This window comes from Rhinoraja longicauda, chromosome 10 (genome assembly GCF_053455715.1).
Source record: "Rhinoraja longicauda isolate Sanriku21f chromosome 10, sRhiLon1.1, whole genome shotgun sequence".
NCBI classification, from domain to species: domain Eukaryota; kingdom Metazoa; phylum Chordata; class Chondrichthyes; order Rajiformes; family Arhynchobatidae; genus Rhinoraja; species Rhinoraja longicauda.
In genome coordinates, this window is record NC_135962.1 from 16,199,674 (window position 1) to 16,227,401 (window position 27,728).

The 27,728-nt window shown below is 43.1% G+C and overlaps 1 protein-coding gene across 1 annotated transcript in view; it reads left to right on the plus strand.

The window, feature by feature from the left end:
• The first annotated feature begins 3,035 nt into the window (after nt 1-3,035).
• LOC144597615 (deubiquitinase DESI2) overlaps nt 3,036-27,728 on the plus strand; it is a 105,122-nt gene continuing 80,429 nt past the window's right edge. The window contains exon 1 of the mRNA XM_078407123.1: nt 3,036-3,949. Within this exon, the coding sequence (XP_078263249.1) occupies nt 3,911-3,949 (39 nt within the window). The 5' untranslated portion in view covers nt 3,036-3,910. The remainder of the gene's footprint in view (nt 3,950-27,728) is intronic.

A 27,728-nucleotide genomic window follows, 5' to 3' on the forward strand; every position in this document is an offset into this window, starting at 1 on the left:
TACAAATGGATGGCACATCTTAGTAATTGAAACTTGAACTACCTCAACAAAACATTATTAAGTGCCCTCTAACTGTGAGTCGTGGGCAAGTTATCAGCCCCTACAGTCATGCAATCATTTTTTTTTTTAGATAATATTAGTTTTGTCGCAGGGATAGAAGAGACAGAATCTCTGGAGAGAAGGAATGGGTAACATTTTGGGTCGAGACCCCTCTTCAGACTGAACGTCTGAATTATGTTAATAACATTAAATGGCAAGAATCCATCCTTCATTCTATAATCCATTTATAAACTTATTTTGATTGCACAACATTTTCACTTTGATATTATATGTTTCAGAAATAAAGCATTTATATCACAACCCTTTTAAAAGACATTATCACAGTTCAAGAACATTTTGCCTTCAGTGCAGACACCTTAATGTCACAAGGTTAGAATGGATGTGAAGCTTTTCAGCTTTCGAGTACAGCTAAATTTCACAGTTAAAAATTATATTTTGAGGCTCATTCCTGCCTGAGAATTTGATGCTACTCGGTTTGAGATGATTCCATTGAAGTTTGTGTATGGACTTGAGTAGGCGAGGGTTATTATGTGCTATAATAATGGTCTATCGTTGATGTTAGTCCAAGCGGCGCTGATTATAGGCATTAACACACCGGGTGCTTTGACTTTGTGGACGGCTGTCACTACTGGCCCCTCGTGGTGCTGTTCATGAGGTTTATCCCCACCTGCATCCCAACCCTATTCTCCAACATTGGGAGCTTTCGAGAACATTAAAAAACGATGCTTTTATTGTAACTCTTGGTTCAGGATAATGCTCTGATTTTTTTTTCAAATAGAAGAACTTGAAAGACTTGAAAGGACATGAAGTTCAAGAATGTCGGACCTCCCTAGCCTAGCTGCCTAGCTTTCTGTAGCCTTCTGACTCAAGAATCGCCAATTCAAATGTCATAAACTGCAGCCCCGCTTTCAAAGCACCTGCTCGGAGGAAGGAGAAAAATCACGTGTGGTTGTCCTGCGAATGCATCGGGTGTAGTGTATTATTTCGGGATTGCTGCAAGGCTTTGCACAAACTCGTCTCAAACGCCGGGATTTAAAGGTGAACCTCCCCGCTGCTGTTCCTGACCCCGGCCCGGACCACGAATCGCAACGCAACGCAACGCGCCGCAGGAATGTGATCCCACGTTGGCTGGCGGCGCTGTCAGCAACTAGTCACTGAACCTTTCACATGACCCGCTCTCTCCAATGTCGTCCCTTGCACCGGGTGACAAATTCTCATTGCATCCTGCACATCTCAAAATGAGAATATTCCCATCAGTTCCCTCTATTGACTTTAAACTGTGATCCAATCTTAGCCATAAGAAGATAACTGCAGATGCTGGTACAAATCGAAGGTATTTATTCACAAAATGCTGGAGTAACTCAGCAGGTCAAGCAGCATCTAGGGAGAGAAGGAATGGGTGACGTTTCAGGTCGAGACCCTTCTTCAGACTGGGTGAAGTCACCCATTCCTTCTCTCCCGAGATGCTGCCTGACCTAAGTATAAGAAAATAACTGCAGATGCTGGTACAAATCGATTTATTCACAAAATGCTGGAGTAACTCAGCAGGTCAGGCAGCATCTCGGGAGAGAAGGAATGGGTGACATTTCGGGTCTAGACCCTTCTTCAGACTGATGTCGGGGGTGGGACAAAGGAAGGATATAGGTGGCCCCATCCCCGAACTCTACCTCTGCTACATCGACGACTGCATTGGTGCTACCTCTTGCACCCATGCAGAACTCACTGACTTCATACACTTCACCTTCAATTTCCATCCTGCCCTTAAATATACCTGGACTATCTCTGACATCTCCCTCCCGTTTCTGGACCTCACCATCTCCATCACAGGAGACAGACTAGTGACGGACATTTACTACAAGCCCACCGACTCGCACAGCTATCTGGACTACACTTCTTCCCACCCGGTCCCCTGCAAAAAGTCTATCCCCTACTCCCAATTCCTCCGTCTACGCCGCATCTGCGCCCGGGATGAGGTGTTTCAGACTAGGGCTTCCGAGATGTCCTCGTTCTTCAGAAAACGGGGCTTCCCCTCCTCCATTATAGATGAGGCTCTCACTAGGGTCTCTTCTACATCCCGCAGCTCCGCTCTTGCTCCCCCTCCCCCCACTCGCAACAAGGACAGGATCCCCCTCGTTCTCACCTTCCACCCCACCAGCCAGCGGATCCAACATATCATCCACCAACATTTCCGTCACCTACAACGGGACCCCACCACCGGCCATATCTTCCCATCCCCTCCCCTCTCTGCGTTCCGCAGAGACCGTTCCCTCCATAACTCCCTGGTCCACTTGTCCCTTCCTACCCAAACCACCCCAACCCCGGGCACTTTCCCTTGCAACCGCACGAGATGCAACACCTGTCCCTTTACCTCCCCCCTCAACTCCATCAAAGGACCCAAACAGTCTTTCCAGGTGAGACAGAGGTTCACCTGCACCTCCTCCAACCTCATCTATTGCATCCGCTGCTCTAGATGCCAACTTATTTACATCGGCGAAACCAAGCGCAGGCTCGGCGATCGCTTCGCTGAACACCTGCGCTCGGTCCGCATTAACAAAACTGATCTCCCGGTGGCCGAGCACTTTAACTCCCCCTCCCATTCCCAGTCTGACCTTTCTGTCATGGGCCTCCTCCAGTGCCATAGTGAGGCCCACCGGAAATTGGAGGAGCAGCACCTCATATTTCGCCTGGGCAGTTTGCAGCCCGGTGGTATGAACGTCGACTTCTCCAACTTCAGATAGCTCCTCTGTCCCTCCCTTCCCCTCCTCCTTCCCAGATCTCCCTCTATCTTCCTGTCTCCACCTATATCCTTCCTTTGTCCCACCCGCGACATCAGTCTGAAGAAGGGTCTCGACCCGAAACGTCACCCATTCCTTCTCTCCCGAGATGCTGCCTGACCTGCTGAGTTACTCCAGCATTTTGTGAATAAATAAAAATGCTGCCTGACCTGCTGAGTTACTCCAGCATTTTGTGAATAAAATCCAATCTTAGATGCTCCCGTTCACTTAATAACGGGGAATTAACATTGCATTAAAAAAGTAATGTTGTAATTCGAGTTTTTTTTTTGGTAAATTCAAGGGGTTCCTGACCGCCCCAGACGTGAATGATTTTTAAGCAAGTTTATCTTTCTCAGGTTGCAGCCCAGCTTTAAGCGTTCCCCGGGCCTGCTGAAACGCTGAACGCTTATGATGTAACCAGCTCGCAGCATCTCCATCTCAATTTGCAGTGGCTGCTTTAAGAGCCAGGCTTGGGAGCTTGCAGCTTGCAGCTTGCCGCTTGCCGGGCAGCCTTCAAGTGATGTCATTCTACTCCAGCCAGGCGAGAGGGAGCCTCGCTGCATCAGTACCGTGGACAGCGCCGGCCACCGCTCCTGCTGCCGCTCGCCTAGGCAAGGCAAGGCAATCCGCCGGCGGAAAAGTAACCTGCACCTCATCTCCACACCCCTCCTCAACCCTGGGCATGAAGCAAGCTTTCTCCAGCGGGGCAGGGGCGTCTAATGCAGTGACGTCTAACCAAAACCCAGCAGTTGAGCCGGTATATTGTTGGGGACTTCGATGCATTTTGTTCTAAAGTGCTGCGATACGTGTTTCAGCCTTTTTATTCAGGCTGAATTTACAGAACCTATGGATGAACTGTCAGCACACTCTCCCGATCACATTGCACGAAGTAGAGGCTGTCCGGTCCTCACCGTGTATTTTTGGACAGTGGATAGATTTTCGATTCTTGCCTGAAAAAAAATATTGTTGCGCCCGTTTGATCTTGGATGCAACCGTAACCGTGGGCCAGTGAGAGAGACCCAGGGCCAGCGATTGATCTAAGGATTATTGGATCTGAATGATCTCTGCAACGAGCGATGGCAAATGAACCAGTCATTCTCAATGTTTACGATATGGTAAGTCCTAAAGAACACCCATTTGATGCAATAAACATAAAATCTAATGGGCTGCATAATAAATATGGGGGTCAGTGTGTTATCCTATTCCCCAGAGGTTGCTCCATTTGTGTTCAGGAGCCATAGAATGTACATCAACTGAATTCACGTTAGATTGAAGAATGATAAGTAGGACTCTTGGTATTGGGAGGATCTCTGCTCTTTCTTTGTCAGTATATGCATATTGTTTCTGTTTTACAAATCTTATGATATTAAAATAATAAGTACTTATGACTGCTATATTAGTGCCATTGATAATGAACATCTTCAGTGTGGCACTGATGTATGGAGCAATACTAGGATTCTCCTGTAATTTAACATCTAGTGGCTGTCTTTAGGTGTTCTTACAATACTTTACTGAATTATATGAAATCCAACTCTCAACCTTGAGTACAACGGAGTGCAGTAATAGATTGGCGTGTTGCAGGTTGGAGCATTCTTGAAGAGCATGGAGAGTTACTCTTGACTTCTCTGAGGTCCCTATTAATGGTTCACTTCAGAGAGATGTCAGCCGGGATCAAAGAATTGTTGCTCCCCTGACCCCAGGCCCGAAGAGGCAAATGAAATAGCAGAGCAAAGGAAAGCAAATACCACCAACCTACTTCAAATTGAAATGACAATTCATTTGTCATACAATTGATAAATAACTTGAGACTCATTACAGTAATTGGGACTCATCACTCTGCATCTGAGGGTGATCACTAGCAAACTACGTCTGGTTATCCATGATATTCTAGTTCTTACATCATATTATGATAATTTAGTACAATGCTATATTTATCATAGCATACACCAAGAACTAATATATAGAAAAGTTCTGTTCAGATCACATTTTTGGGGCATTGATGGCAAAAGCCTTAAAGCATTGATATACAGAAAGATCTTGGGGTCCATGTCCTTATCTGCCTGAAAAGGGCAACACAAGTAGATTAAGTGGTAAATAATGTGTATGGAATGCTTGCCTTCATCAGTCGGAGCATTGGGTATAAGAGTCAGCAAGTCATGTTGAAGTTTTATAGGCCTTTTATTAGGTTGCATTTGGAATAATGTGTGCAGTTCTGGTCACTCCATTACAGGAAGGATGTGAAGGGTTTGGGGGGGGGGATGCAAAAGGGTTTACCAAAATGCTGCCTTGATTAGAGGGTATTTGCTATAAGGAGTGGTTGGACTAACTTGAATTGTTTCTTTGGATTGTCAGAAGCTGTGGGGAGATCTGATAGAAGTATTTTAAATTATGAGAGGCATAGATAGGATGCCTGGAACATGTTGCCAGGGCTAGTGGTGTAGGCAGATATGATAGTGGCATTTTAGAGGCTTTTAGGTAGGCACATGGATATGCAGGTAATGGGAGGGGAGGGATATGGATCATGTGCAGTTGGAGGAGATTAGTTTAACCTGGCATCATGTTCATCACTGTCATAGTGGGATGAATTGCCTGTTCCTATGCTGTACTGTTGCATGTTTTATGTTTGGTCTTTCTATGAGACCAAAGCAAGGTAGATCAAGGAGAATAATGAATTTTTAAATTAAGTATAATGAGCTATGACTTTACCAAGTGGCCAAAGGCAATAACATATTTTAAGGCTGTAACATTGTTTAACCTCGTGGACGTGGTGTTGCATTGGCTTTTGTGTCACACTGTGCAAACTCCATATCTCATTATAACATAACCTGAAATTAAAGTCATGTTTCTGAATTAATTTTATTAAAATTGCACATAAAGAGTCTGTAATGGTAAAATATCGAAGCACCTCATGCACAGAAGGGCAGATAGTTCTTCACATGTGAGATGGTTGAGTTCAGTTCAGAAGTTATATGAGGCCTTTTTCATATACACCTCCTTGTTGCAAAAACCCTTAACATTTATAAAAATAGCAAAAGTATGTAACACTTATGTTACATCTTTAACGGTGAAATGTGACTCCGTGTAATTCAAAGAAAATTTATCTAACAAAATATGACACTGAGCTGTATTAGACAACATGACTTAAACTTGGTCAAAGATCGGTTTTATAAGTGGCATATTAAAAGGAAAGGGAGAGATGAACCAATGGAGAGGTTATGGGGGCGGGAGGGAGGTAAATTTCAGTTCAATGACTAGGAAACTGTTGGTCAATGGTGAGGTGATTAAGTTCAGGGATGAATAAGGGAGATGGGCAAGTTGGGTTATGTTATGAAGATATGGAAGAGTGTTGCATGTAAGACATGGGAAGTCAAGGAAAAATATTTAATATTGCCCAAATGGATCGCCAGTGTAAGCCAGTGATGTCAAGAGTAAAGTGTAAAAGGGATTTGGGGGGAGTTAAAATATTGTTGAGATGAGTGGATATCTTTGTAAAGTGAAAGATAAGGGGACAACTGGGAGAACATTGGAATAGTCAAGACAAGCGGATCAGAAGTACAGATGAGTGTCACAGCAGTGGATGAATGGAGGTGATAATGCATAATGGATGTGAGAAAAGACAGTTTTGGTGATTGAATATCATCTTGCAGTCAAATAAAGAAACCAACGGTGCAAAAAGTCTGTGTCAACCTCAAGGTGATATCCAGAGATCCAGTGTGTGAAGGAGAGAGGGGCAGAGAGAGAGAGGCAGAGAGAGGGGCAGAGAGAGAGAGAGAGAGAGAGAGGCAGAGAGAGAGAGGGAGAGGCAGAGAGAGAGAGGGAGAGGCAGAGAGAGAGAGAGGGGGGCCAAGAGAGAGAGAGGCAGAGAGCGAGAGAGAGAGAGAGAGAGAGAGAGAGAGAGAGAGAGAGAGAGAGAGAGGCAGAGAGAGAGGCAGAGAGAGAGGCAGAGAGAGAGGCAGAGAGAGGCAGAGAGAGGCAGAGAGAGGCAGAGAGAGGCAGAGAGAGAGAGATTATAATAGATAGGAAGTATTCTGGTTCAAAGATGTACACAAGTACTTAATGTTAACTTTCTAAGGATGTTAAGCATGCCTTCTTACATAAAAGGAGCCAGTGACATTAAAAAAAAATCAAATTGTGCTTAATGACAATGTTTATAAGGACAACAATGTCACTCTTAGGAGCAAAACACTTATGTTTGCAATGAGAATTTTAAAATGCATATTCACCACCCTGCACACTGTGTTCAACAACTGGCCTAATGGCCACAATTTGAACTGGGATTTATTTGCAAGAACATTTTAAATTTTCTTTAATCATCCGCATCCATACATGACACAAAACTGGGCAGAAATTGCTTTGTAAATTGAAAATAAGATATTGTTACATCAACCATTAATTAAGACTTTTTTAATGTGCTGTATCTGGTTCATATCATCTTGTCCGATTCTTATTGTCATTTTACATCCTCTATGCTACCAGGGCCATCTTTGACAGAGCGATGTTACATCTCACACATGGCTTTGGTTTGTTATTCATTGCCTTTAGGTAGAAAGAAATCCTTGCAGGTCTTGTTCAGAAAAAAACATGCAGTGATAAGCAATCAGAAGGCATTATCAATTATTCCATGCTAATTTGTGTCATGGCAAATACTGCCTGAACAACAGGGGGATAATCCCACAGGATTGTCTGAGGGTTTGTTTATCATGAATAAGCTTTATGTTTTTTGAAAGAAGCAAAGTGCTGGAGTAACTCTGCGGGTCAGGCAGCATCTCTGGAGAAAAAGGATGGGTGACGTTTTGGGTCAGGACCCTTCTTCAGACTTGTGATTTTTGAGCCTGTTTCACCGGTCTGTAAGACCATGACTGATCTTCTCCCTATTTCCTTATATCTATTACCTCTTCTGTTAAAACATGGTCACCCTTAACTTGTGGGCAGTGATATGTGCCGATTCACTTATCATATGAAGCAAGAGGCAGGATTTTCCCAGGACATACAGTATCATTTAGGCATTATTTTTTAATCCTTTCCATCCTTTATTGTGGAAATAGTCAACGTGGGACATTGTCCCATTATCAGACATGTGTCATGACTTGAAGGTTCTGTACTTTCACATTGTGATTTCAGTAGTTAATATTGAGACATATTCTACCATTTATTTCAATAGCGATATTTAATTGGGTGGCTGATCGAATGTAAACGGTGGCTAATGGAACAAGTGCAATTTTAACCAAACAGCTTTGTTGTTTTTACAAATTATATAAGTACATATCCAATTTAGTTCTCGAATCCTTCTGACTTTGTAATTACTGTTATCTACCTTTACCTTCCACACCCCATCCATCGCAACCCCTCACCATTAACTGTGGCTGGTGCATTTTGATGTGTGGATTTGCGTTGCGTAATCAGAAGTTGTCAGATTTACAATGTTAAATATGATCCCAAGCAAGTGGATTTTTATGGAAGAGAACTGTTTAATTATGTGATCAATTTGGTGAGCTTGTGATATTTTAGATTGCTTTATTTTAAGCAGTAAGATGCAACCTGAAGTGACACTTGCTGAAATTGAAGTAGATTATTCAATAAACATCAACCAAATGTATATAGCATCGGAAGTGTTGACAGGAATCATTCTGTTACATAAAGACTGCTGCAGGTCTGGGACTCTCATTCAAACATTTGGAGGGTAGACCTACATGGAGTGTGTAAACTGAGACTGATAGATTTTATTCAAGCACAAATATTAAGGGTCGCAAACTATGGGATTCAACAAAGCATTGGTCTATTGTGAATTAATTGAAAGGAAGAACAGGCTTGATGGACTGTTTCTATTAATTTACACTACCTTAGGAAGGGTATTATTTAGGCAATGAATATGTTATGATATTAAAAGGAATTGCACAATTGCACAAGTACATTGAGCAATATTCCACCAACTTTACAAATGGCAATTTCTAGGCAAAGATATGGATGAGCATTGGTTTACTTTGGGCTTGTATTTACTGGAATTTAGAATGATGAGAAGGATGAAACATATAAAATTCTTAAGGGATTGGACAGGCTAGATGCAGGAATAATGTTCCCCTTGTTTGGGGAGTCCAGAACTAGGGGTCACAGTTTAAGAATAAGGGGTAGGCCTTATTCTTAGGACTGAGATGAGGAAAAAAAAAATTCACCCAGTGAGTTGTGAATCTGTGGAATTCTCTGCCACAGAAGGCTGTGGAGGCCAATTCACTGGATGTATTCAAGAGAGAGTTAGATATAGTTCTTAGGGCTAACGGAATCAAGGGATATGGGGAGAAAGCAGGAACAGGGTACCTGTTCAGCCATGATCACATTGAATGGCGGTGCTGGCTCGAAGGGACGAATGGCCTACTCCTGCACCTATTGTCTATTGTCTACTGATTCTGGATGATCAGCCAAGATTATAATGAATTGCGGTGCTTGCCCGAAGGGCCGAATGGCCTACTTTCCATGTTTCTATGTTTCTATATTTACTTGCATATGAGTAATGAGGGTGGAATCATTCTTGAGTTCTGAAAGGATCTTCCTACATTCACTGCCCCAAATGTTTGCCCCAAACCTTCCAGATTCCCATAAAATCCACATGTTTATCCATATCCCCATGATATACTTTAATTTATTCCTAAAATGCAATTCATGCAATTTCGATGAATTAGATTAAACATTATCGATTATTCAACAGCAGAATAAACAACAGCATCAAAACAAGCCAGGGTGGATCATAACATGAAAACTGAATTATTCTGCTGGTGTTTTCACAAAAACCCGGAGCTGCGAGAATTACCTGCCATTATTTTATTGATGTATTACGTGGGAAGCAGGGCATTTTGTGTTTAATCATGTCTCATCTAAACAGGCAACAAAGCTGTCAGCTTCTGAAATAAACCTTTTACAAAAGGTCTTTTGTAAATAAGTAATTATCTATCAGGCCCACACGAGTTACCTCTTGATCCTCCAGTTCGCACAACCGGAAAGGTGTTTTCTTTTCCTAAGCATGAAGCTGTCATGTTTCACAGGAATGCTTCTTAAATATTTGAATAGACAAATACGATGACATTTTACTAAAGACACAGCCGCCTGGTACCTCAGCTGCACGGAGGCAGAAAGGAAAGCTCTACAGCGGGTAGTCCATAGAGCTCAGTGGGCCATCGGAACACAGCTACCAGACTTGGAGGGCATCTACAACACACGATGCCTCAGAAAAGCCACCAGCATCCACAAAGACTCTTCACACCCCTGCAACAGTCTGTTCGAACTCCTTCCATCAGGCAGACGATACAAGGCCTTCTACGCCCGCACCTCCAGACTCAGGAACAGCTTCATCCCCAGGGCCATGGCTGCTATGAACCGGTCCTGCTGAGCCGGATGGTCACAACGCATAGCGATCCAGCACAGATCAACTTGCACTTTATCCTGTCTAAAACTGTTACAATTGTTTCGTTGGGTTGCTGTTGTCTAAATTAATTAAATTATTGCATCGTATGGGAGGCGCATTCCCAATCTCGTTGTACCCCTGGGTACAATGACAATAAAGATATATTGTATTGTATTGTATTGTATTGTATTGTATGATGAACGTTATCCCCAGAAGCTATTACTTACAAGCAGGTTAGTTCATTGCGATATGCAACTAATGTGTGAACTTTTATATAGTTTCAAAATAAAGCTTCCATTTCTTTTGTGCTTTTCCTTCCCTAATTTTCTTGACTACACTACCCCGTTATGTATGACATGCAATGGGCAATGTGCACTGTCAGCATTCAGCCAGCCAAGTTCAGGAAGGTAATTCGCCTAGAATGTAAGGGGCAAACACGTCTCTTGCTAAAAATTACAATTAATTTTGATTCCATAGTTGGCAGCGTAGAGTTCATAAAAAATATGTGAATAGTCATTCTCCACCATTCCTGCCAGTTCAGGAGTGAGTTAGAATATCATTTTAGGCATCATTTGCAAAGCTGCATCTAAGAAGCTTTATAGGCGGCATGGTGGCGCAGCGGTAGAGTTGCTGCCTTACAGCTCTGGAGACCCGGGTTCGATCCTGACTCCGGGATCTGTACGGAGTTTGTACATTTTCCCTGTGACCACATGGGTTTTCTCTGGGTGCCAAGGTTTCCTCCCACATTCCCAAGACATCCAGGTTTGTAGGCTAACTGGTGTCGGTAAAATTGTAAATTGTCCCTCGTGTGTCGGATAGTGTTAGTGTACGGGGATCGCTGACCGGTGTGAACTCAGTGGGCCGAAGGGCCTGTTTCCACGCTGTATCTCTAAACTAAGCTAAACTAAAGATGGGCACGTGGATATGGAATGGAGGGATATGGATTATGTGCAGGCAGATGAGATTAGTTTAGCTTGGCATCTTATTCGGCACAGACGTTATGGGCTAAAGGATCTGTTCTTGTGCTGAACTTTTCTACGTTCAAACTATTTTAACATGACGTACAGGTATGTAGGTTAATTGGCTGGGTAAATGTAAAAATTGTCCCTAGTGGGTGTAGGATAGTGTTAATGTACGGGGATCACTGGGCGGCACGGACTTGGAGGGCCGAAAAGGCCTGTTTCCGGCTGTAGATATATGATATGATAGGAAAGAGTGGAAAACTGCTAACTCATTGGAGGTTAACATTGGTGTAAAGGAACAGTTTATTGAAGCCAAGGGATCAGCCCTCCTTAATCACGGGAAACCCAAATGACAAGACCCTGAGTGCATTAGGATCTGCTCAGAATAAAGTAGCGTAGCGGTCGAGCCACTGCTTTACAGTGCCAGAGACCCAGGATTAATCCTCGCTATGGGTGCTGTCTGTACGGAGTTTGTGCGTTCTCCCTGCATGGGTTTTCTCCGGGATCTTTGGTTTCCTCCCACACTTCATAAATGTACAGGTTTGTAGGTTAATTGTCCCTAGTGTGTGTCGGGTAGTGTTAATGTGTGGGATTCACTGGTCGGTGCGGACTCGGTGGGCCAAAAGGGCTGTTTCTGCACTGTTTCTCTAACCGAAACGAAAAAAAATTAAATGTTGGTTACATGTCTGGAGGGATCAAAATGGCCTGAAAACCATGAGCAATAAAAATGGCTGTATTTAAACAAATGCTGGTTGGTAGTCACCAATTATAATAACAATAATATATTCCTTTATAAGCAGATAATTCTGATGAAAGCTCATCACCTGAAATGTAAACTTTGGTTTTCTTTCTGCAAATTCTTCCTGTGCTGCTGAGCATCAGTAGCACTTTCTACTTTTATTTCAGAATGAGGGTTCTGAGGCCTTTTTGGTTTTCAATACCTAGTCTAGTCTGAGTTGGCCTGATGATCTGCTGCATTTAACATTGGTAGGTGAATGTGAAATTGGAAGTGGCTGTGGGAGTTGTTTTTGAAGTTCAGAGATTTAGGATAGTTAGAAAGCTGAAGCCTGCTCCCAACATTGGCCAAATATTATTGGACTGACAGCGAGCATTGAAACATCACCTGGTCACGACGCACATGAAATTAAAAGCATCCACTAATGCAGCAACAGCAATCCTGCCAAAACAGTCTGAAGAAGGGTTCCGACCCGAAACTTCACCTATTTCTTTCCTCCAGAGATGCTGGCTGACCTGCTGAGTTACTTTAGCATGGGAGCAAAATAGGATTAATGGCTCTAGATTCACCGTGTCACTCGTATGGATTATGAGCGTTGGGCGGCAGAGTGGCACAGAAGGAGAGTTGCTGCCTTACAGCGCCAGAGGCATGGGTTCAATCTTGTCTACAGGAGCTGTCAGTTCGGAGTTTGTACGTTTTCCCAGTGACAGCGTGGGTTCTCTCCGGGTTATCCGGTTTCCTCCCACACACCAAAGACATACAGGTTAATTGGCTTTGGTAAAAGAAAATTGTAAATTTTGCCCAATGTATAGGATCGTGTCAGTGTACAGGGTGATTGTGGACTCAGTGGGCTGGAGGGCTTGTTTCTGCACTGTGTCTCTAAAGTCTGAAAAGTCCTTATCTAATGACTGAGTCATGCAGTGTTCATTTAAGCCATTCTCCCAACTTTAACTTCCTCACTTTAAGGAAAGAATTCCAAGGAGGTGAAATCTTGCTACAGGCATGGAGACATTCAAATGAAGCCTTCTGCACTATTAGTATGCTTGAGAACTAGATGACCCTGAGTAGCCCTGCTGTAAGTTGAGTAAGCAGCTTTTCCAAGTTGGTATGTCTTTTCAGTTTGTTTGTCACCAAAATAGTTTGGCAATCTGTGCATTCCTACCTTTTTATCGGGGGAAAAGAAATGACCGCATTAGCAGCAGAGTTTGAAACGATAGTTTGGATCTTTTTTAACCAATTATCTATGCCAAATTATCTATGCCAAATGTAAATTTATATTAGTTGGTACTTTTAATCTGCACTGAGGCCTGTTGGATGCTGTTTGCTGCAGGCTAATAAATTAGTAATTAGTTCATAAATCTTGAAGCACGATTTAAACACTGCTTTCTATAAGGGTCCATTATCTGAGCTGAACGATGAGAGATTAACACTCATTCCATGATGCTACAAGCACCCATTGAGCTACTAAAGGACATCCATGGTGCCCCAGCACAATATTGGCATGGAGCCTTGGCATTGAGGTGCTCAGATGCTCCATCATGAAGAAAAAGGAACTGCAGATACTGGTCCTACAAAATAGGACACAAAGAGATGGAGTAACCCAATGGGTCAGGCAGCATCTCTGGAGAACATGGATAGATGACGTTTCGGTTTGGGACCCTTCTTCAGACACCCTTCTTCAAACACCCTATTCCAGCACTTTGCATTGTGTTCCGTAACGATCTCCCTCAATGTTGTGTGGCTGGACAGTATTAATCAGGCAAGAAGGAGTCTATACCAGCATCCATTAGAGTTCATAGACTATTTGCCAGTTAGTTGCTGGGCTGTTTTTTCCCCCCTCTCCTTTTGCTGTGATTCTACAACTGGTATTGTGTTTTGTGCAGTTGTTTCAGATTGTATAGATCTGGGAAGAAAGGCTGGCAAAGTGCTTAAGGTATTTCTCTGACCTCAAGACCTCTATATAAATGTGGAGGGTCCAGTTATAAATACAAGAGCAGTTCTCCCCCTGATGTGTAGCATGAGTAGTTGATTGGGAAGGCAGTGACACCTAGCAGGGCAAGCTGGTTGGAGGGAAGAATGGGAAAGATGCAAAATGGTGCTCAACATGTGGCCTTTTCCACCCGAGGCATTCACAAAACAACAAGAAACAAATACCAAGAATAATGCCATTTATTCCAGCACTTTCATGAGGGGAACATGACAATGATTGGGCCACACAGTGGGTGCAACAGTACAATTGCTGTCTTGAGGCGCCCAAGACCCAGGTTCGATCATTACCTCAGGCACTGGTCGTGTGAAGGTTGTACATTCTCCCTGTGACTGGGTGGGCTACCTCCAGGTGCTCCGGTTTTCTCCCACACTCCAAAGAATGCAGGTTTGTAGGATAGTGTAGGCTTCTGTAAATTGCCTTTAGCATGCCCCAAAGTGGGATAACATAGAACTAGTGTATGGGTGATCAGTGGTCAACATGGACCCATTGGGCCAAAGAGCCCGTTTCCACACTGTATCTCTAAACTAAACATCGTTATTTCTGGTCTAATTTGCTTTACTCCAGGAATTCATTCCTGGATTCCAGTTGCACAAAGGATGCGATTCCTGATTTTGATGTGCATGGGTGACGTCTTTCCTTAGTGATCCCTTGGGAGGTCCATCATGGAAAATTAGGCTGGGATGTTCTCAAGCACATGCTCAGAACAACCACATCTAGGCAGTGCTGGCAGCATCACTCTATTGGGTCATTTCCCCTTCATCCTCTACATTGGGACCTCCTCCTATCCACTGATCCCACCTCTGACTCTTCGATCACTCCTGAATTTCACTTTGACTTTCAACTTTGAACACTGACAAACATTTCAGTCAACCTGGACTCTGAGTTGTTTGAAGAACAAGGCCCCGAGAAGCATTCCCAATCCTGGATATCCGTAATTCCCCTTCATTGAACCTTGTATACTACATGCCTTGAGCATATCTGCACAGCTGCCAACAAAGATTCGAAATATTGATTCAATGAGAACGTTCTTACTGAATCTACTCTTATGGTTCTGATAAAAACTCATATCTGAGCATGGAAAGGACAATATTGTCAGTGCTGTCAAAGTTACTAAAGCATGAACTATGTATGCATTTGGCGCTAGATTCAGAGACAGTTTCTTCCACACTGTTTTCAGGCATCTGAAACATCCTATCACCAACTAGAGAGTGGTCCTAACCTACCATCAGCCCCCTTGGAGACGCTCGGACTATCTGTAATCAGACTTTATTGGACTTTATCTTGCACAAAACGTTATTCCCTTTATCCTGCATCTGCACACTGTGGACGGATCAATTGTAATCATGTATCGCCATTCCGCTGACTGGGTAGCACGCAACAAAAAAACTTTTCACTGTACCTCAGTAAACGTGACAATAAACTAAACTAAAGTAAACGGCATGGTGGTGCTGTGGTAGAGTTGCTGCCTTACAGCGCCAGAGACCCAGGTTCAACCCTGACTGTGGGTGCCGCCTCTACGGAGTTTGTACGTTCTCCCTGTGACTGTGTGGGTTTTCTCTGGGTGCTCCGGTTTCCTCCTACACTCCTAAGTCGTGAAGGTTTGTAGGTTAATTGGCTTCTGTAAAATTGTAAATTGTCCCTAGCGTGCAGGATTGTGCAGTGTTTGCGGATTGCTGGTCAGCACACACTCAGTTGGCCAAAGGACCTGTTCCCATGCCCAATCTCTAAAGTTTTAAATTCTAAAGACCAACTGTGAGAGAGACCAGCAATTATTCTGTAATTATTGTCTTTGCCATGATGTATTGACTCATCAGCCTGAGATCTCTAGCTACAAAAACTTACTGTGAGACTCTTATACCAGCCCTGTTTCAGTCTCCATATGCAGAGAAATAAACCCTGTTTGGGTTCAGTGACTGGCAAGGATTGTTCCTCTGGCTATCTTGGCTCAGCTTCTCTCCTACTTCTCCCCGCCCATCTCCTCCCCCCACTCCCATGGCGCTGATTGATTTTTGGCAGAAACCTGTCTGTCAGTGAACAATGTGCTCTGTGCCAGCTAAATCTGGCATCAATGTAGAACATAAATCAGAACAAGTGGTTTCTAAAATGAAAAATATTAAGAGCTGTTCTTCTGCATATAATTGAAATATTGGAGAAAGTTTAGATTAGAGATAAAGTGTGGAAAAAAGCCCTTCGGCACACCGTGTCCACGCCAACCATTGATCACCTGTACACTAGTTCAATGACCTTCACAATTTACAGAAGCCAATTAACCTACAAACCTGTAGAAACAAGGAACTGCAGATGCTGATTTATACCAAAGATAGACACAAAGTGCTGTAGTAACTTGGCGGGTCAGGCAGCATTTCTGAAGGATAGGTGACGTTTTGGGTTAGGACCCTTCTTCAGACCTGCAAGTCTCTGGAATGTGGGAGAAAACCAGAGCACCTAGAGAAAACACACGCGGTCACAGGGAAAATGTCCAGGCTTCACACCGACAGCACCCGTAATCAGGATCGAACGCTGGTTTCTGGCGCTGTGATGCAACAGCTCTACCGCTGCGCCACCGTGCCGCCCTAAATGGCCCTTCATACTATTTCTATGCAGCTCTTTGCAAACAAGTGCAGAAACCACCAATGCAATTCCAATTGATCCTGCATTTCTGCCAAATTCTAATAGCAGATGCCATCTGCGGACAGGGAGTACTGGCTGATGAGCTGCAAATACTTGGCACTGGGCTCACACTTCCCAGTGCTCTCATTGCTTATGGAAACAAATGCAATATTCACAATACTGCAAAACAGAACCATGCACATCAGTCAAGTGTCGGTGAGTGCTAGTTGTGAAGCCCACTGCTGCAGCCCTGTGAAAGGCTCAACTACCCCATTACCAGATGGCTATTATGGCCGCTAGCTGATAATTTGAGTCATCAATGGTCTGGCAAAAAAAAAAAAACCCCACGTGATACTGAGCTTCAGCTTTTGCAGCTCTTGAAGTGACATGATTCATCTCAGTAGTTTATAGGATGTCTAATTTTGGAGAGTATTACTCAGGCTGCTCAGTGAAAGCTGTCACGAATCATGATGTTATGTAGCATTGGAAACAGGCTTTCCAGTGCGTAAGGCAGAAATGTAATAAACAAGCAGGGGAAAGCTTGGGAATGTACAAGATTGTGGCAGGTGTCAAACGCCACAGAGAATACTTTAAAAGTCGCTTGCTCTCTGCACAATTCTGGATGAAAGGCCAAGCATAAACCCATCAAGATTTGAAGAGTGGGTAGCTCAGATATCCAACTTTATCTAACACAAAGAACTGCAGATGCTGGTTTGAACCAAAGATAAACACAAAGTGCTGGAGTAACTTCAGGCAGCATTTCTGGAGATCTAGCTTTCTTGGAGACAGGGATGGTTGGGTTTGCTGTGAGTGCTAGCATAAACTTGATGGGCCAAATGGCCTCCTTTCTTGTATAACAAAATATAATTATAAAATGTAACATCATTTCAACTGCCTGATGGGTGGTTCCCATGAATTGGGGAATTTAATATTCATACTACTGGGTTGTAAGCTACCTAAGCGGAATATGAGGTACAGTTGCTCCAGTTTGCATAGGGGTTGGAAGTTACCTAACATTAGAGAAGTCAACGTTTACCCCCTCACCCTTCCCTCCACTGTCTCCCATCTAACTCTCCCCTCCAACCCTGTCCCCCCTCCCTCCACTGTCTCCCATCTAACTCTCCCCTCCAACCCTGCCCCCCCTTCCCTCCACTGTCTCCCATCTGACTCTCCCCTCCAACCCCCACCCCCCTCCCTCCCTCCCGTTACTTTCTTCCCTTTAGCTTCACAATCCGCAACTCTTCAAACCTGTCTCGTACCGACTCTGGCCTTTGTTCCAACCATCTGCGTGTCCCCCCCTCCCACCCCCTCCCTTGCCTGTGTCGACCTATTACCTGTCATGCTTTGTCCCGTCTCTACCATTTTCCAGCTTTTTTTCCCACCCCTCTCCCCCACAATCAGTCTCGATGCAAAATGTCACCTATCCATGTTCTCAAGCGATGCTGCCAGACCCGCCGAGTTACTCCAGCGCTCTGTGTCCTTTTATGTATTAACCAGCATTTGCGGTTCCTTGTTTCTACATAGTAACTCACTATTACCCGCTTTATCATCACACAATATCAAAAGATCTTCACTGGATTCTTCTCCAAGAACATGAATAAGAAGCCTTTGAAGAGAAGCTCCAAATATGGGGACTGATTCAGATCTTGACAAGGAATCTACATTTAGGAGAAACTAGACAGATGTGGACCCGTTGGGTCCAAACCTCTCCTGTGGGCCCAGCAATCCTCCGTCCAAACCTCTCCTGTGGGCCCAGCAATCCTCCCCTAATTGACGACATTAGCAGTTCCATTAGTACCAAAGGGACGACATTGAGTAAGGTGGGCCTAAAATTGTCATGCTATCGTGCACCGTTTTGGCTGTAGTTCAGGAACAAACAAACAAACAAACAAACAAACAAACAAATGAGAGTTTTAGTATATAGATAGCTGGATAGATATAGATGAGCAATAGTTCTGAAGTTCTTATCATTTGCCAGTGAATTGGATAGCAAGAAACACTCTTTATTCTGTACCAAGACTGGGTACTATAATTGTTGATTTATTTGTCTGTTTGTTGTATATACTGAACTTTTTTGGTGTTGATTATTATGGATTTTTACAGAGTACTATGTTTACATGTGTGTTTACATATGTGTTTACATACGTCATTGATCCGTTTCAGGACATATGACAATAAAACACTCTTGACTCTCGATCTCAAGTGGTGAACTGTGGTTGTCAAATAATAGCCTTTATCTTTTGATGGAGGTACAAGCTGAATATCATGACCCTGAGTTATTGAGTGCAAATAAAAAGCAAGGAGATCATTTTAAAATTAGGACAAATTCAGGGAACTTTAGTACGCACAAACGTTGGTGGCAATGTTAAGATACTTCCTTAGATACAAGGATAAGTTACGCTTCAAAATTTGAGATAAATAGATTAAAAAAATTATTTAAGGGTATTGGTAGTAAGTCATAGTGACGCATTATCATATCATCATCATATCATATATATACAGCCGGAAACAGGCCTTTTCGGCCCACCGGTAGAGTTGCTGCCTTACAGTACCAGAGACCTGTGTTCAATCCTGACTATGGATGCTGTCTGTGTGGAGTTTGTACGTTCTCCCTGTGACCGCGTGGTCCAGTTTCGTCCCACACTCCAGAGATGACAGGATTGCAAGAATGTTTTAATCCTGGTTCCAATGGTCCAATGACATTATAATGAATCCCAATTCAGGCAGCAAAGTGAGTGCCAACTAAATCTTTCATTTTATAAATAATTTGATGATGTTATTTCAAAATTATCACAAAATGCTGGAGTAACTCAGCGGGGTCAGGCAGCATCTCAGGAGATAAGGAATGGGTGACGTTTCAGGTCGAGACCCTTCTTCAAACTGAGATGCTGCCTGACCCGCTGAGTTACTCCAGCATTTTGTGATACCTTCGATTTGAACCAGCATCTGCAGTTATTTTCCTACATTATTTCAAAATTATGTCATTTCTAGGTAATAATAAACCAAAACTAATATACGTGGGTTCCAAGTAAAGTTAAGTTCTGGATTATGGATAGAAAATTACTAAAAAACAGTTTAATTACTGAGTAAGAGACATTAAGTATTGAGAAAAAGACCTCAGGATATTGGTGGAGGGAAGTTTACTCATAATTACTGTTCTTGATTAGCACAGGTGACAGAGGTTATGGGGAGAAGGCAGGAGAATGGGGTTAGGAGGGAGAGATAGATCAGCCATGATTGAATGGCGGAGTGGATTTGATTTGCCGAATGGCCTAATTCTACTCTTATTCCTTATGACCTTATGACCAATAGCCTGCAGTAGAAAGCAAACAAAACATTGATAATAATGAGTGCACCCACTAAGTGAAGAACTTAATTTTAAATGCATGTGGGGGTTAGTCAGTCACATTGAGAAATCTCTGTCCTGTTTTAGTCCCCTTATTTCAAAGCGAGGTTCTGTTATGACATTGGAGAAAGTCCACAAGATTAATACTACGGCTGGATACTACGACACAAAATGCTGGAGTAACTCAGCGAGTCATGCGAGGAATAGGTGATGTTTCGGGTCGAGACCCTTCGTCAGACTGAGATTCAGGGGAGAAGGAAACTGAAGATATGACGAGGTACAAAGGAAAAATTAATGAAAGGTATACAAAAGGACAAATCAAAGCCAGCCACGATGATCAAGGAATGGTGGAGCCCACAATGGTCCATTGTTGGCTGTGAAAACTATTCTATTCGGTATAAACCAGCATCCGCAGTTCATTTCCTACACTTAAAAGGACAGATGCGTAAAGGATAGTCTGGTATTTTTCACCTTGTGAAGACAAACACCAGGAGATTTTATGAAAGATTTTCAAGGTAGAAAGAGACATCTTTCAATGTCAAGAATTCCAAAATGAAAAGTGGTAGGTTCAAGATGGTTAAAATTGATGTCTATTTCAACATGATAAATGGAGCAGAGAGTGATCAGCTTGTAAAACAAATTGTAGATTGTTAAACCAGAGAATTATTGGATTCCAAGGAAAATATAGATATGTTCTTGGTGTTTAAAATATGTTGGATTGGAATTACAAGCATATTTCACAAGTAAGAAGACCAGAATAATTTTAAAAGATCGATACATTTTCCGGGTAAAACGTATTATACATGGCAAATTTGTGTCATGCTGCAAGATATTTTATTTTGTGGATTTTTTTCTCTAAGGGTGTGTTTCTTTATTAAAATGGAGGCTGATCACTCACTCTATAAAACCTGGAGCTGCTTGCAAGCTGGAGAATTCAGACACATCCAGCACAAATCTATCCTGAGAAAGAATCATTTGTTCCTTCAAAAGTGTTACCCAGATGCCAGCATCAGAAGGTGAATAGACTGCTGGCTTTTGGCCAAAGCATCGAGCATCTCTTTCTGCAGCTTTGTCAATATACCCAAATTAAGCTATCAAGGTCTCTGCAATAAAATAGAATGACATTTTTTCTCTCCCTAAATCACATTATAATTCCAAACAACACTGAATTTCAGACAGTTGTAATTTAATATGTGGGAGAACTTCATTTTGCGCTACTCTTTGTTCAGCCCAAGGGTGCAGCAGCAGTTAATTTATATTTTTGAACTGTTGATTACTATTGTTTGCTGAGAACATGTGATCACATGTCACTCTATTGCTGAGAATCATTTTGCACCAATAGAAAGGGTTACCAGTCCTTGACTTGAAGAATGAAACTGGATGCGATTGGATGTAATTGAAATGGTGGATAAGGTGGAATTGAAATGGTTCTGGATAAGATGTGAAAGGGTTCTGGATAAGGGGAAGAGATTGAACCATGCGGCCCACACCATCTGGTTTTCTTGGGATTGCTCCGACCATGGTTTGTTCCAAGGTAATGTGTTCCTATCCTGAAATGCTGTAAAAGGCACATTGTATGGGGAATTACACCACTTCAATGATTCCTGATGCTGGAATTGAGTCAAGGTCATAAGGGTGACTCGTACCTGAAAGTGCCTAGTCATGCACCCAGTAAAATGACCTGGAAATTATCATTATCATGTTTCACCGTTGAAAGCAAAATCAATTTCTTTTCTACCTGCATACAATGAACAAGACACCATTATGTGATTGAATTTCTTGGCCTACTGTATTAACCTCCCATGAAAATAGATTGTTATTCATATCGTTTTGCTATTGCCCCATGTGCCGAGGAACAGTGAAACACGGTTTTGTGTGCTGTCCAGGCAAATCATGCCACACATAAGTACATCGGGTAGTGCAAAAGGGAAAGTTAACAGAGTACGGAAGATAGTGTTGCAGCTACAAAGAAAATGCAGATAGAAAAACAATGCAGAGCAGCAAACAAGGTAGATTGGAAGATTGAGAATTCATCCTTGGCATATGACAGGTTGTTTCAAAAGTCTATTAAGACTTAAAAATGCAGTCAAAGAGACAGTAAGGAAGTAATAGCACGGAAAGGCTGAATTAAGCATGAAAATACATGGTAAGAATACCATAGCTGATACTCAGTGTTTCGTATAGACACAATGCTGGAGTAATTCAGCGGGACAGGCAGTATCTCTGGAGAAAAGGAATGGGTGACGTTTCGGGTCGAGACTCTGCCACATCCCCTCTCGCTGCTCCCCCTCTGTGATTCCTCTGACTTTCAGTCTGAAGAAGGGTCTCGACCCGAAATGTCTCCCATTCCTTCTCTCCAGAGATGCTGCCCGTCCCGCTGAGTTACTCCAGCATTTTGTGTCCATGTTGCTTTAGAACAGCATCTGCAGTTCCTCCCACTGTTTCTTTTTATTGGCAATAATATCAGCCGCAATACAATGGGTAACTCTCTTTGCTTTTGAGTCAGAAGGTTATGGGCTGAAATCCGGTGGTGTTGAAATCTAATACCAATTAATTGAGTGTTGTCAAGTCAAGTCAACTTTATTTGTCACATACATATACAAGATATGCAGTGATGCTATGTTGAACACATTGAACATGTTGAACACTAACACCACTGTAAAGTACTGAGGGAGTGCTGCAGCATTGGAGGTGTCATCTGTTAAATGACACGGTAAACCCGCCCTCACGTAGACACTTCACCATTTAGAAGCACAGCAGGGTAGTTCTCACGATCCCATGGCCAAAATTCATCCAACATGTCATCACAATAAAAAAACACAGATGATCCTGACATTATCATTATTCCTTTTTTTTGGGGAATGTCAATAGACAATAGACAATAGACAATAGACAATAGGTGCAGGAGTAGGCCATTCAGCCCTTCGAGCCAGCACCGCCATTCAATGCGATCATGGCTGATCACTCTCAATCAGTACCCCGTTCCTGCCTTCTCCCCATACCCCCTCACTCCGCTATCCTTAAGAGCTCTATCCAGCTCTCTCTTGAAAGCATCCAACGAACTGGCCTCCACTGCCTTCTGAGGCAGAGAATTGCACACCTTCACCACCCTCTGACTGAAAAAGTTCTTCCTCATCTCCGTTCTAAATGGCCTACCCCTTATTCTTAAACTGTGGCCCCTTGTTCTGGACTCCCCCAACATTGGGAACATGTTATCTGCCTCTAATGTGTCCAATCCCCTAATTATCTTATATGTTTCAATAAGATCCCCCCTCATCCTTCTAAATTCCAGTGTATACAAGCCCAATCGCTCCAGCCTTTCAACATACGACAGTCCCGCCATTCCGCCATGTCGTGGGCAATACATTGCTTTCCAAAGTAACTACACCTGGAAGCACTCTGTTGACTGTGAAGTCACAAGGACATTGAGAAGTGTGGCAAATGTGATAGGGAAGCAAGCCTTTCTCTTGTGAATGGCCATGAAACAGATTGTGCTCCAGCGTTGCTCAACACTGATTAACGAGATACAGCTAATATCTGCCTCATATTAGTAATATGTGGCGTGTAAAAGCACAGACGTTGGAGTTTTTAGCAGGTTCTTCTTTGAGGCTTACTAAGCATGGCAAACGCATTTTATATCATCCTCTTCAGGAGCTTGGAGTGTGTGTGTGTTATAATTATAAATTTGGCACTTATAATTCACGTCCATTGTACCTAAGGGCTTGTGTTTAGTATTTCATCAATGATTTAGTAAAAGAGGATTAATTAAACGGTAATATTTCTGAGTTGGGGCAGCACAGTGGCGTAGCAGTAGAGTTGCTGCCATGCAGCACCAGAGTTCAATTTAATCAGCGTTCAATCCTGATTGCGTCTGTACAGAGTTTGTACGTTCTCCCTGTGACCGCGTGGGTTTTCTCCAGGTGCTCCGGTTTCCTCCCACATTTCAAAGAAGTACACGTTTGTAGGTTAATTGACTTCTGTAAATTGTCCCTAGTGTGTAGGATAGAACTAGTGTATAGATGACGATTGGTCAGTGCAGACTCGGTGGGTCGAAGGGCCCATTTCAATGCTATATCTCTAAAACTAAAACTAAAACAAAAAAAAATGCATTGAAAATAAATGGATGAAACATCATATCTTGAACATCCCTAACAATCTTTGAAATGATTTCTCTGGTATAATACACCTTGACTTACATCAATGTAACAGTCTGTTTTTCATTTGAATTTCCAGCCAAGTCTCTGGAATTTAAATGTTAACTCAACTGTCAATTAGATCACCTTTTTTTTGTGCAAGATAAACTCAGATGCTCAGCTTACTTGATGAGGTGACATGGCAATATTGAAACAGCATGGCCATTGCCAAGAGAACCTGTTTTGAAACATTTGACTTACTAATAATTGCGTTTAAAAGATTACAAATCACAGAAAATTCTTTCACATAAGTTGCCAAGAATATGCTTTGTTTATACTGAAGATAGACACAAAATGCTGGAATAACTCAGTGGGATAGGCAGCATTTCTAGAGAGAAGGAATGGGTGACGTTTTGAGTCGAGACCCTTCTACAGACTTTTTATTCAACAGCTTTGGTAACTATTGAACTAAATCTGTAATTTAAAATGTATACGAATACAGATTGACATAATAGTCTTAGTGTGGCTGATTTCAAATTGGAGCGGTGCAGTGGTAGAGTAGCTGCCTTACAGCGCTAGAGACCCGGGTTTAATCCTGACTATGGGTGCTGTCTGTGTGGAGTTTGCAAGTTCTCTATGTGACAATGTGGGTTTTCTCCGGGTGCGCCGGTTTTCTCCCACACTCCAAAGACTTACAGGTTTGTAGATTAATTGGCTTTGGTAAAAAATGGAAAATTGTCCTTAATGTTTATTGTGTGCTAGCGTAACGGGGATTGCTGATCAGCACAGACCTGGTGGACCGAAGGGCCTGTTTCCATGCTGTTAAACTAAGTTGAGTTTAAGAAATAACTATCAAATTAAAGCAGGCCATCTTACTTAGTTTTATGTTGTCAACCTACTAATAGACTTCACCATTAAATATTTCAAAGATGATACAAATTGTTTCATGTCATGTGTTAGCTTTCTGAAGATAGACACAAAATGCTGGAATAACTCAGCAGGACAGGCAGCATCTGGAGAAAAGGAATGGGTGATGTCTCGGATTGAGACCCTTCTTAAGACTGAAAGTCAGGGGAGATGAAGACTGGAGATATGGAAGGGTAAGGTGTGAAAATGACAGATCAAAGTAGATGTTGATCAAGGAAATGTAGAATATAGAAAGGTTCTTTGTTAGCTGGGGGGAAGCTGACAACCTTTTAAATTTAACTTTCCTGAACCTGAAATATTGAACAATTCTGAACCTTAACTTCCTGAATTAGCCGTTAAATGATAACTTCCATATTTTCTAAATTTCCTTCTGAATTGTTCCAATTAATGTAAAGACCTCCCAGAGCCCTAGTGCTGTCTAAACAAGTGAGGATCTTATTGGAACTGAGTTTGAGCTTTAAGTCATTTGTCGAAATAAATTATTTGTTAAATCTCCCTTTCTCCTCGTTACTCAAAGTAAAATTTAAAATGCTAAGAGATTCACTGCGTGCTTAATACTAGACCAGTGGGATATGAAGATATGAGGATTAGTGAGAAGGGGAAAAGATCAAAGAATATACCATAAAGCATTACAGAAACGGAATCTCATTGACCATGGATATAGAGAGAGCACGTTTCTCCATCATCAGAATTAAATGTATCAAAATGGTCCAAACCATAAGTAAAAGTGGATGAAAATTTAAAGTACAAATGTTATCAATCGTTTTGCAATTATGACAGACAATGTCACAAATCATCTTGTAATTATGAGACACTACTCATACAATGACATCATCATCATGATTATGACAAAATAAAGCAATAGGTCCACACATCGATCAGATGGATTTATGAACTGAACGTTTGCGTTATTTTGAAAATATAATTGACTAGACAGGTTGGACCCATTCGGTCCAAACCACTCCTGTGGGCCCGGCAACCCCCGATGGGTCTAAACCTCTCCTGCGGGCCCAGCAACCCTCCATCCAAACCCTCTATCCAAACCTCTCCTGCGGGGCCCAGCAACCCTCCATCCAAACCTCTCCTGCTGGCCCGGCAACCCTCCCCCAACTGATGACCCATCGACCCGTTGCAGGCCGGGGAGTGTCCCCCGGAGGCTGGCGAGGGGGGAGAGGATAGGGGAGAGGGAGCCACTCACCCCGGCCCCGGGCGGCCATCGCGGCGTCCAGGGCGACCCGTGGACCCGCTGGGTGCTAACCACTCCTGCAGCGGCAGCTCAACAGCGATGGCTGTTGCTTTGAGTGGGAAGAAACCCCAGCGGAAAACCAGTGCGCTTTGAGCACACGCGCTGATCCGGCGGCCATCTTATGTAAGTATTAGATCAACGGGCCCCAACTGCGCAGGCGCGGACCCGTTGGGTTTCCATTGTGACTTCGAACACGCAGGTATTACTGCGCAGGTGCAGCTGACAGGCAGGGTAAGTGGGAAAGGGATTTATTAAAGTTTAAAAGGTGGTTTATTAAAGTTTAAAAAGTGAATAACCTTTAAAATATAACAACCATTTGCACCACAGGCCAATGGTGAGTAAGATGGGCCTAAAATTGTTGCGCTACCATGTACCGTTTTGGCTGTATTTCAGTTACGCACAATCAAACAAACAAGATGAGAGTTTTAGTAATATATATAGATAGATATTTCCCATACGTATTTCCATACTGTAAATAATTTTGAAAATGCAGGCCCTTTTGATTAGACTTTTCTGAATGTTTTTTATCTGACTTTTTCCAATGATCCAATCTATAAGTGCATTGATCATGTGCTTGGCAAGAACCCAACACAGCTGAGATTTCACAAAGAAGCAATCGTCGGATTGGGTGAATGAGTCTATTTCAGTGTCTGAGACACAGCAGGAGATTTCAAACGGCAGTCACTGGATTGGTTGATTGATGAAAATTAGATAATTGAACAGCCAAATAAAAGGAGGCTTGGTTTAGCAGAGCAGCCTTTAGGGAGTGGCTGTGTTGGGTGAGGGACCGGGTGAAGGGTGGAAGAGGGAAGAGGGAAGAGGGAAGAGGGAAGAGGGAAGAGGGAAGAGGGAAGAGGGAAGAGGGAAGAGGGAAGAGGGAAGAGGGAAGAGGGGCTGCTTGGAGAGGGGAGGTGGAATCGGGGCCTGTGGGAGGAAAGTGTGGAAGGGGGAGGGGGAAGAGGGGCCAGATGGAATGGGAAGAGGGGCCGTATGGAGTGGGAAGTGTCGTGTGGAAGGGAAGTGTGAGGCTCTGGCTCAAGAGGCTTCGGCGAGGATGCTTCGGAGAGCGGGATAGGAGGTAAAGTACAGTCTGCAGTTTCGTGCGTGTGATTGTTTTGCCTTTTTTCCTCCTGGATTTAGTGCTGTAGTGAGGCATTCTGGAGCAGAATGGTGAAATGCTCCTCTCGCAGGATGTGCAAAGTCAGGGAACCTACTGCTATTCCCGATGACCACGCCTGTGGGAATTGTGTGCAGGTGCAGCTCCTTACACACTTTACTAGGGAACTGGAGCAGCAGCTGGATGACCTTAGGATCATCAGAGAGAATGAGAGCTTCATAGATGGGAGTTATAATGACGTGGTCAGACCCGAGGTGCAGGAAGAGAGTAGGTGGGTGACCATGAGGAAAAGGAGTAGACAGAGAGTGCAGTTGCCCCCAGTGACCATTCCCCTTCAAAGCAAGTATGCTATTTTGGATGCTGTTGAGGGGGATGACCCATCAGGTGAGAGCAGCAGTAGCAGTGAAGTCTGTGGCATCAGGTCTGACTGAGAC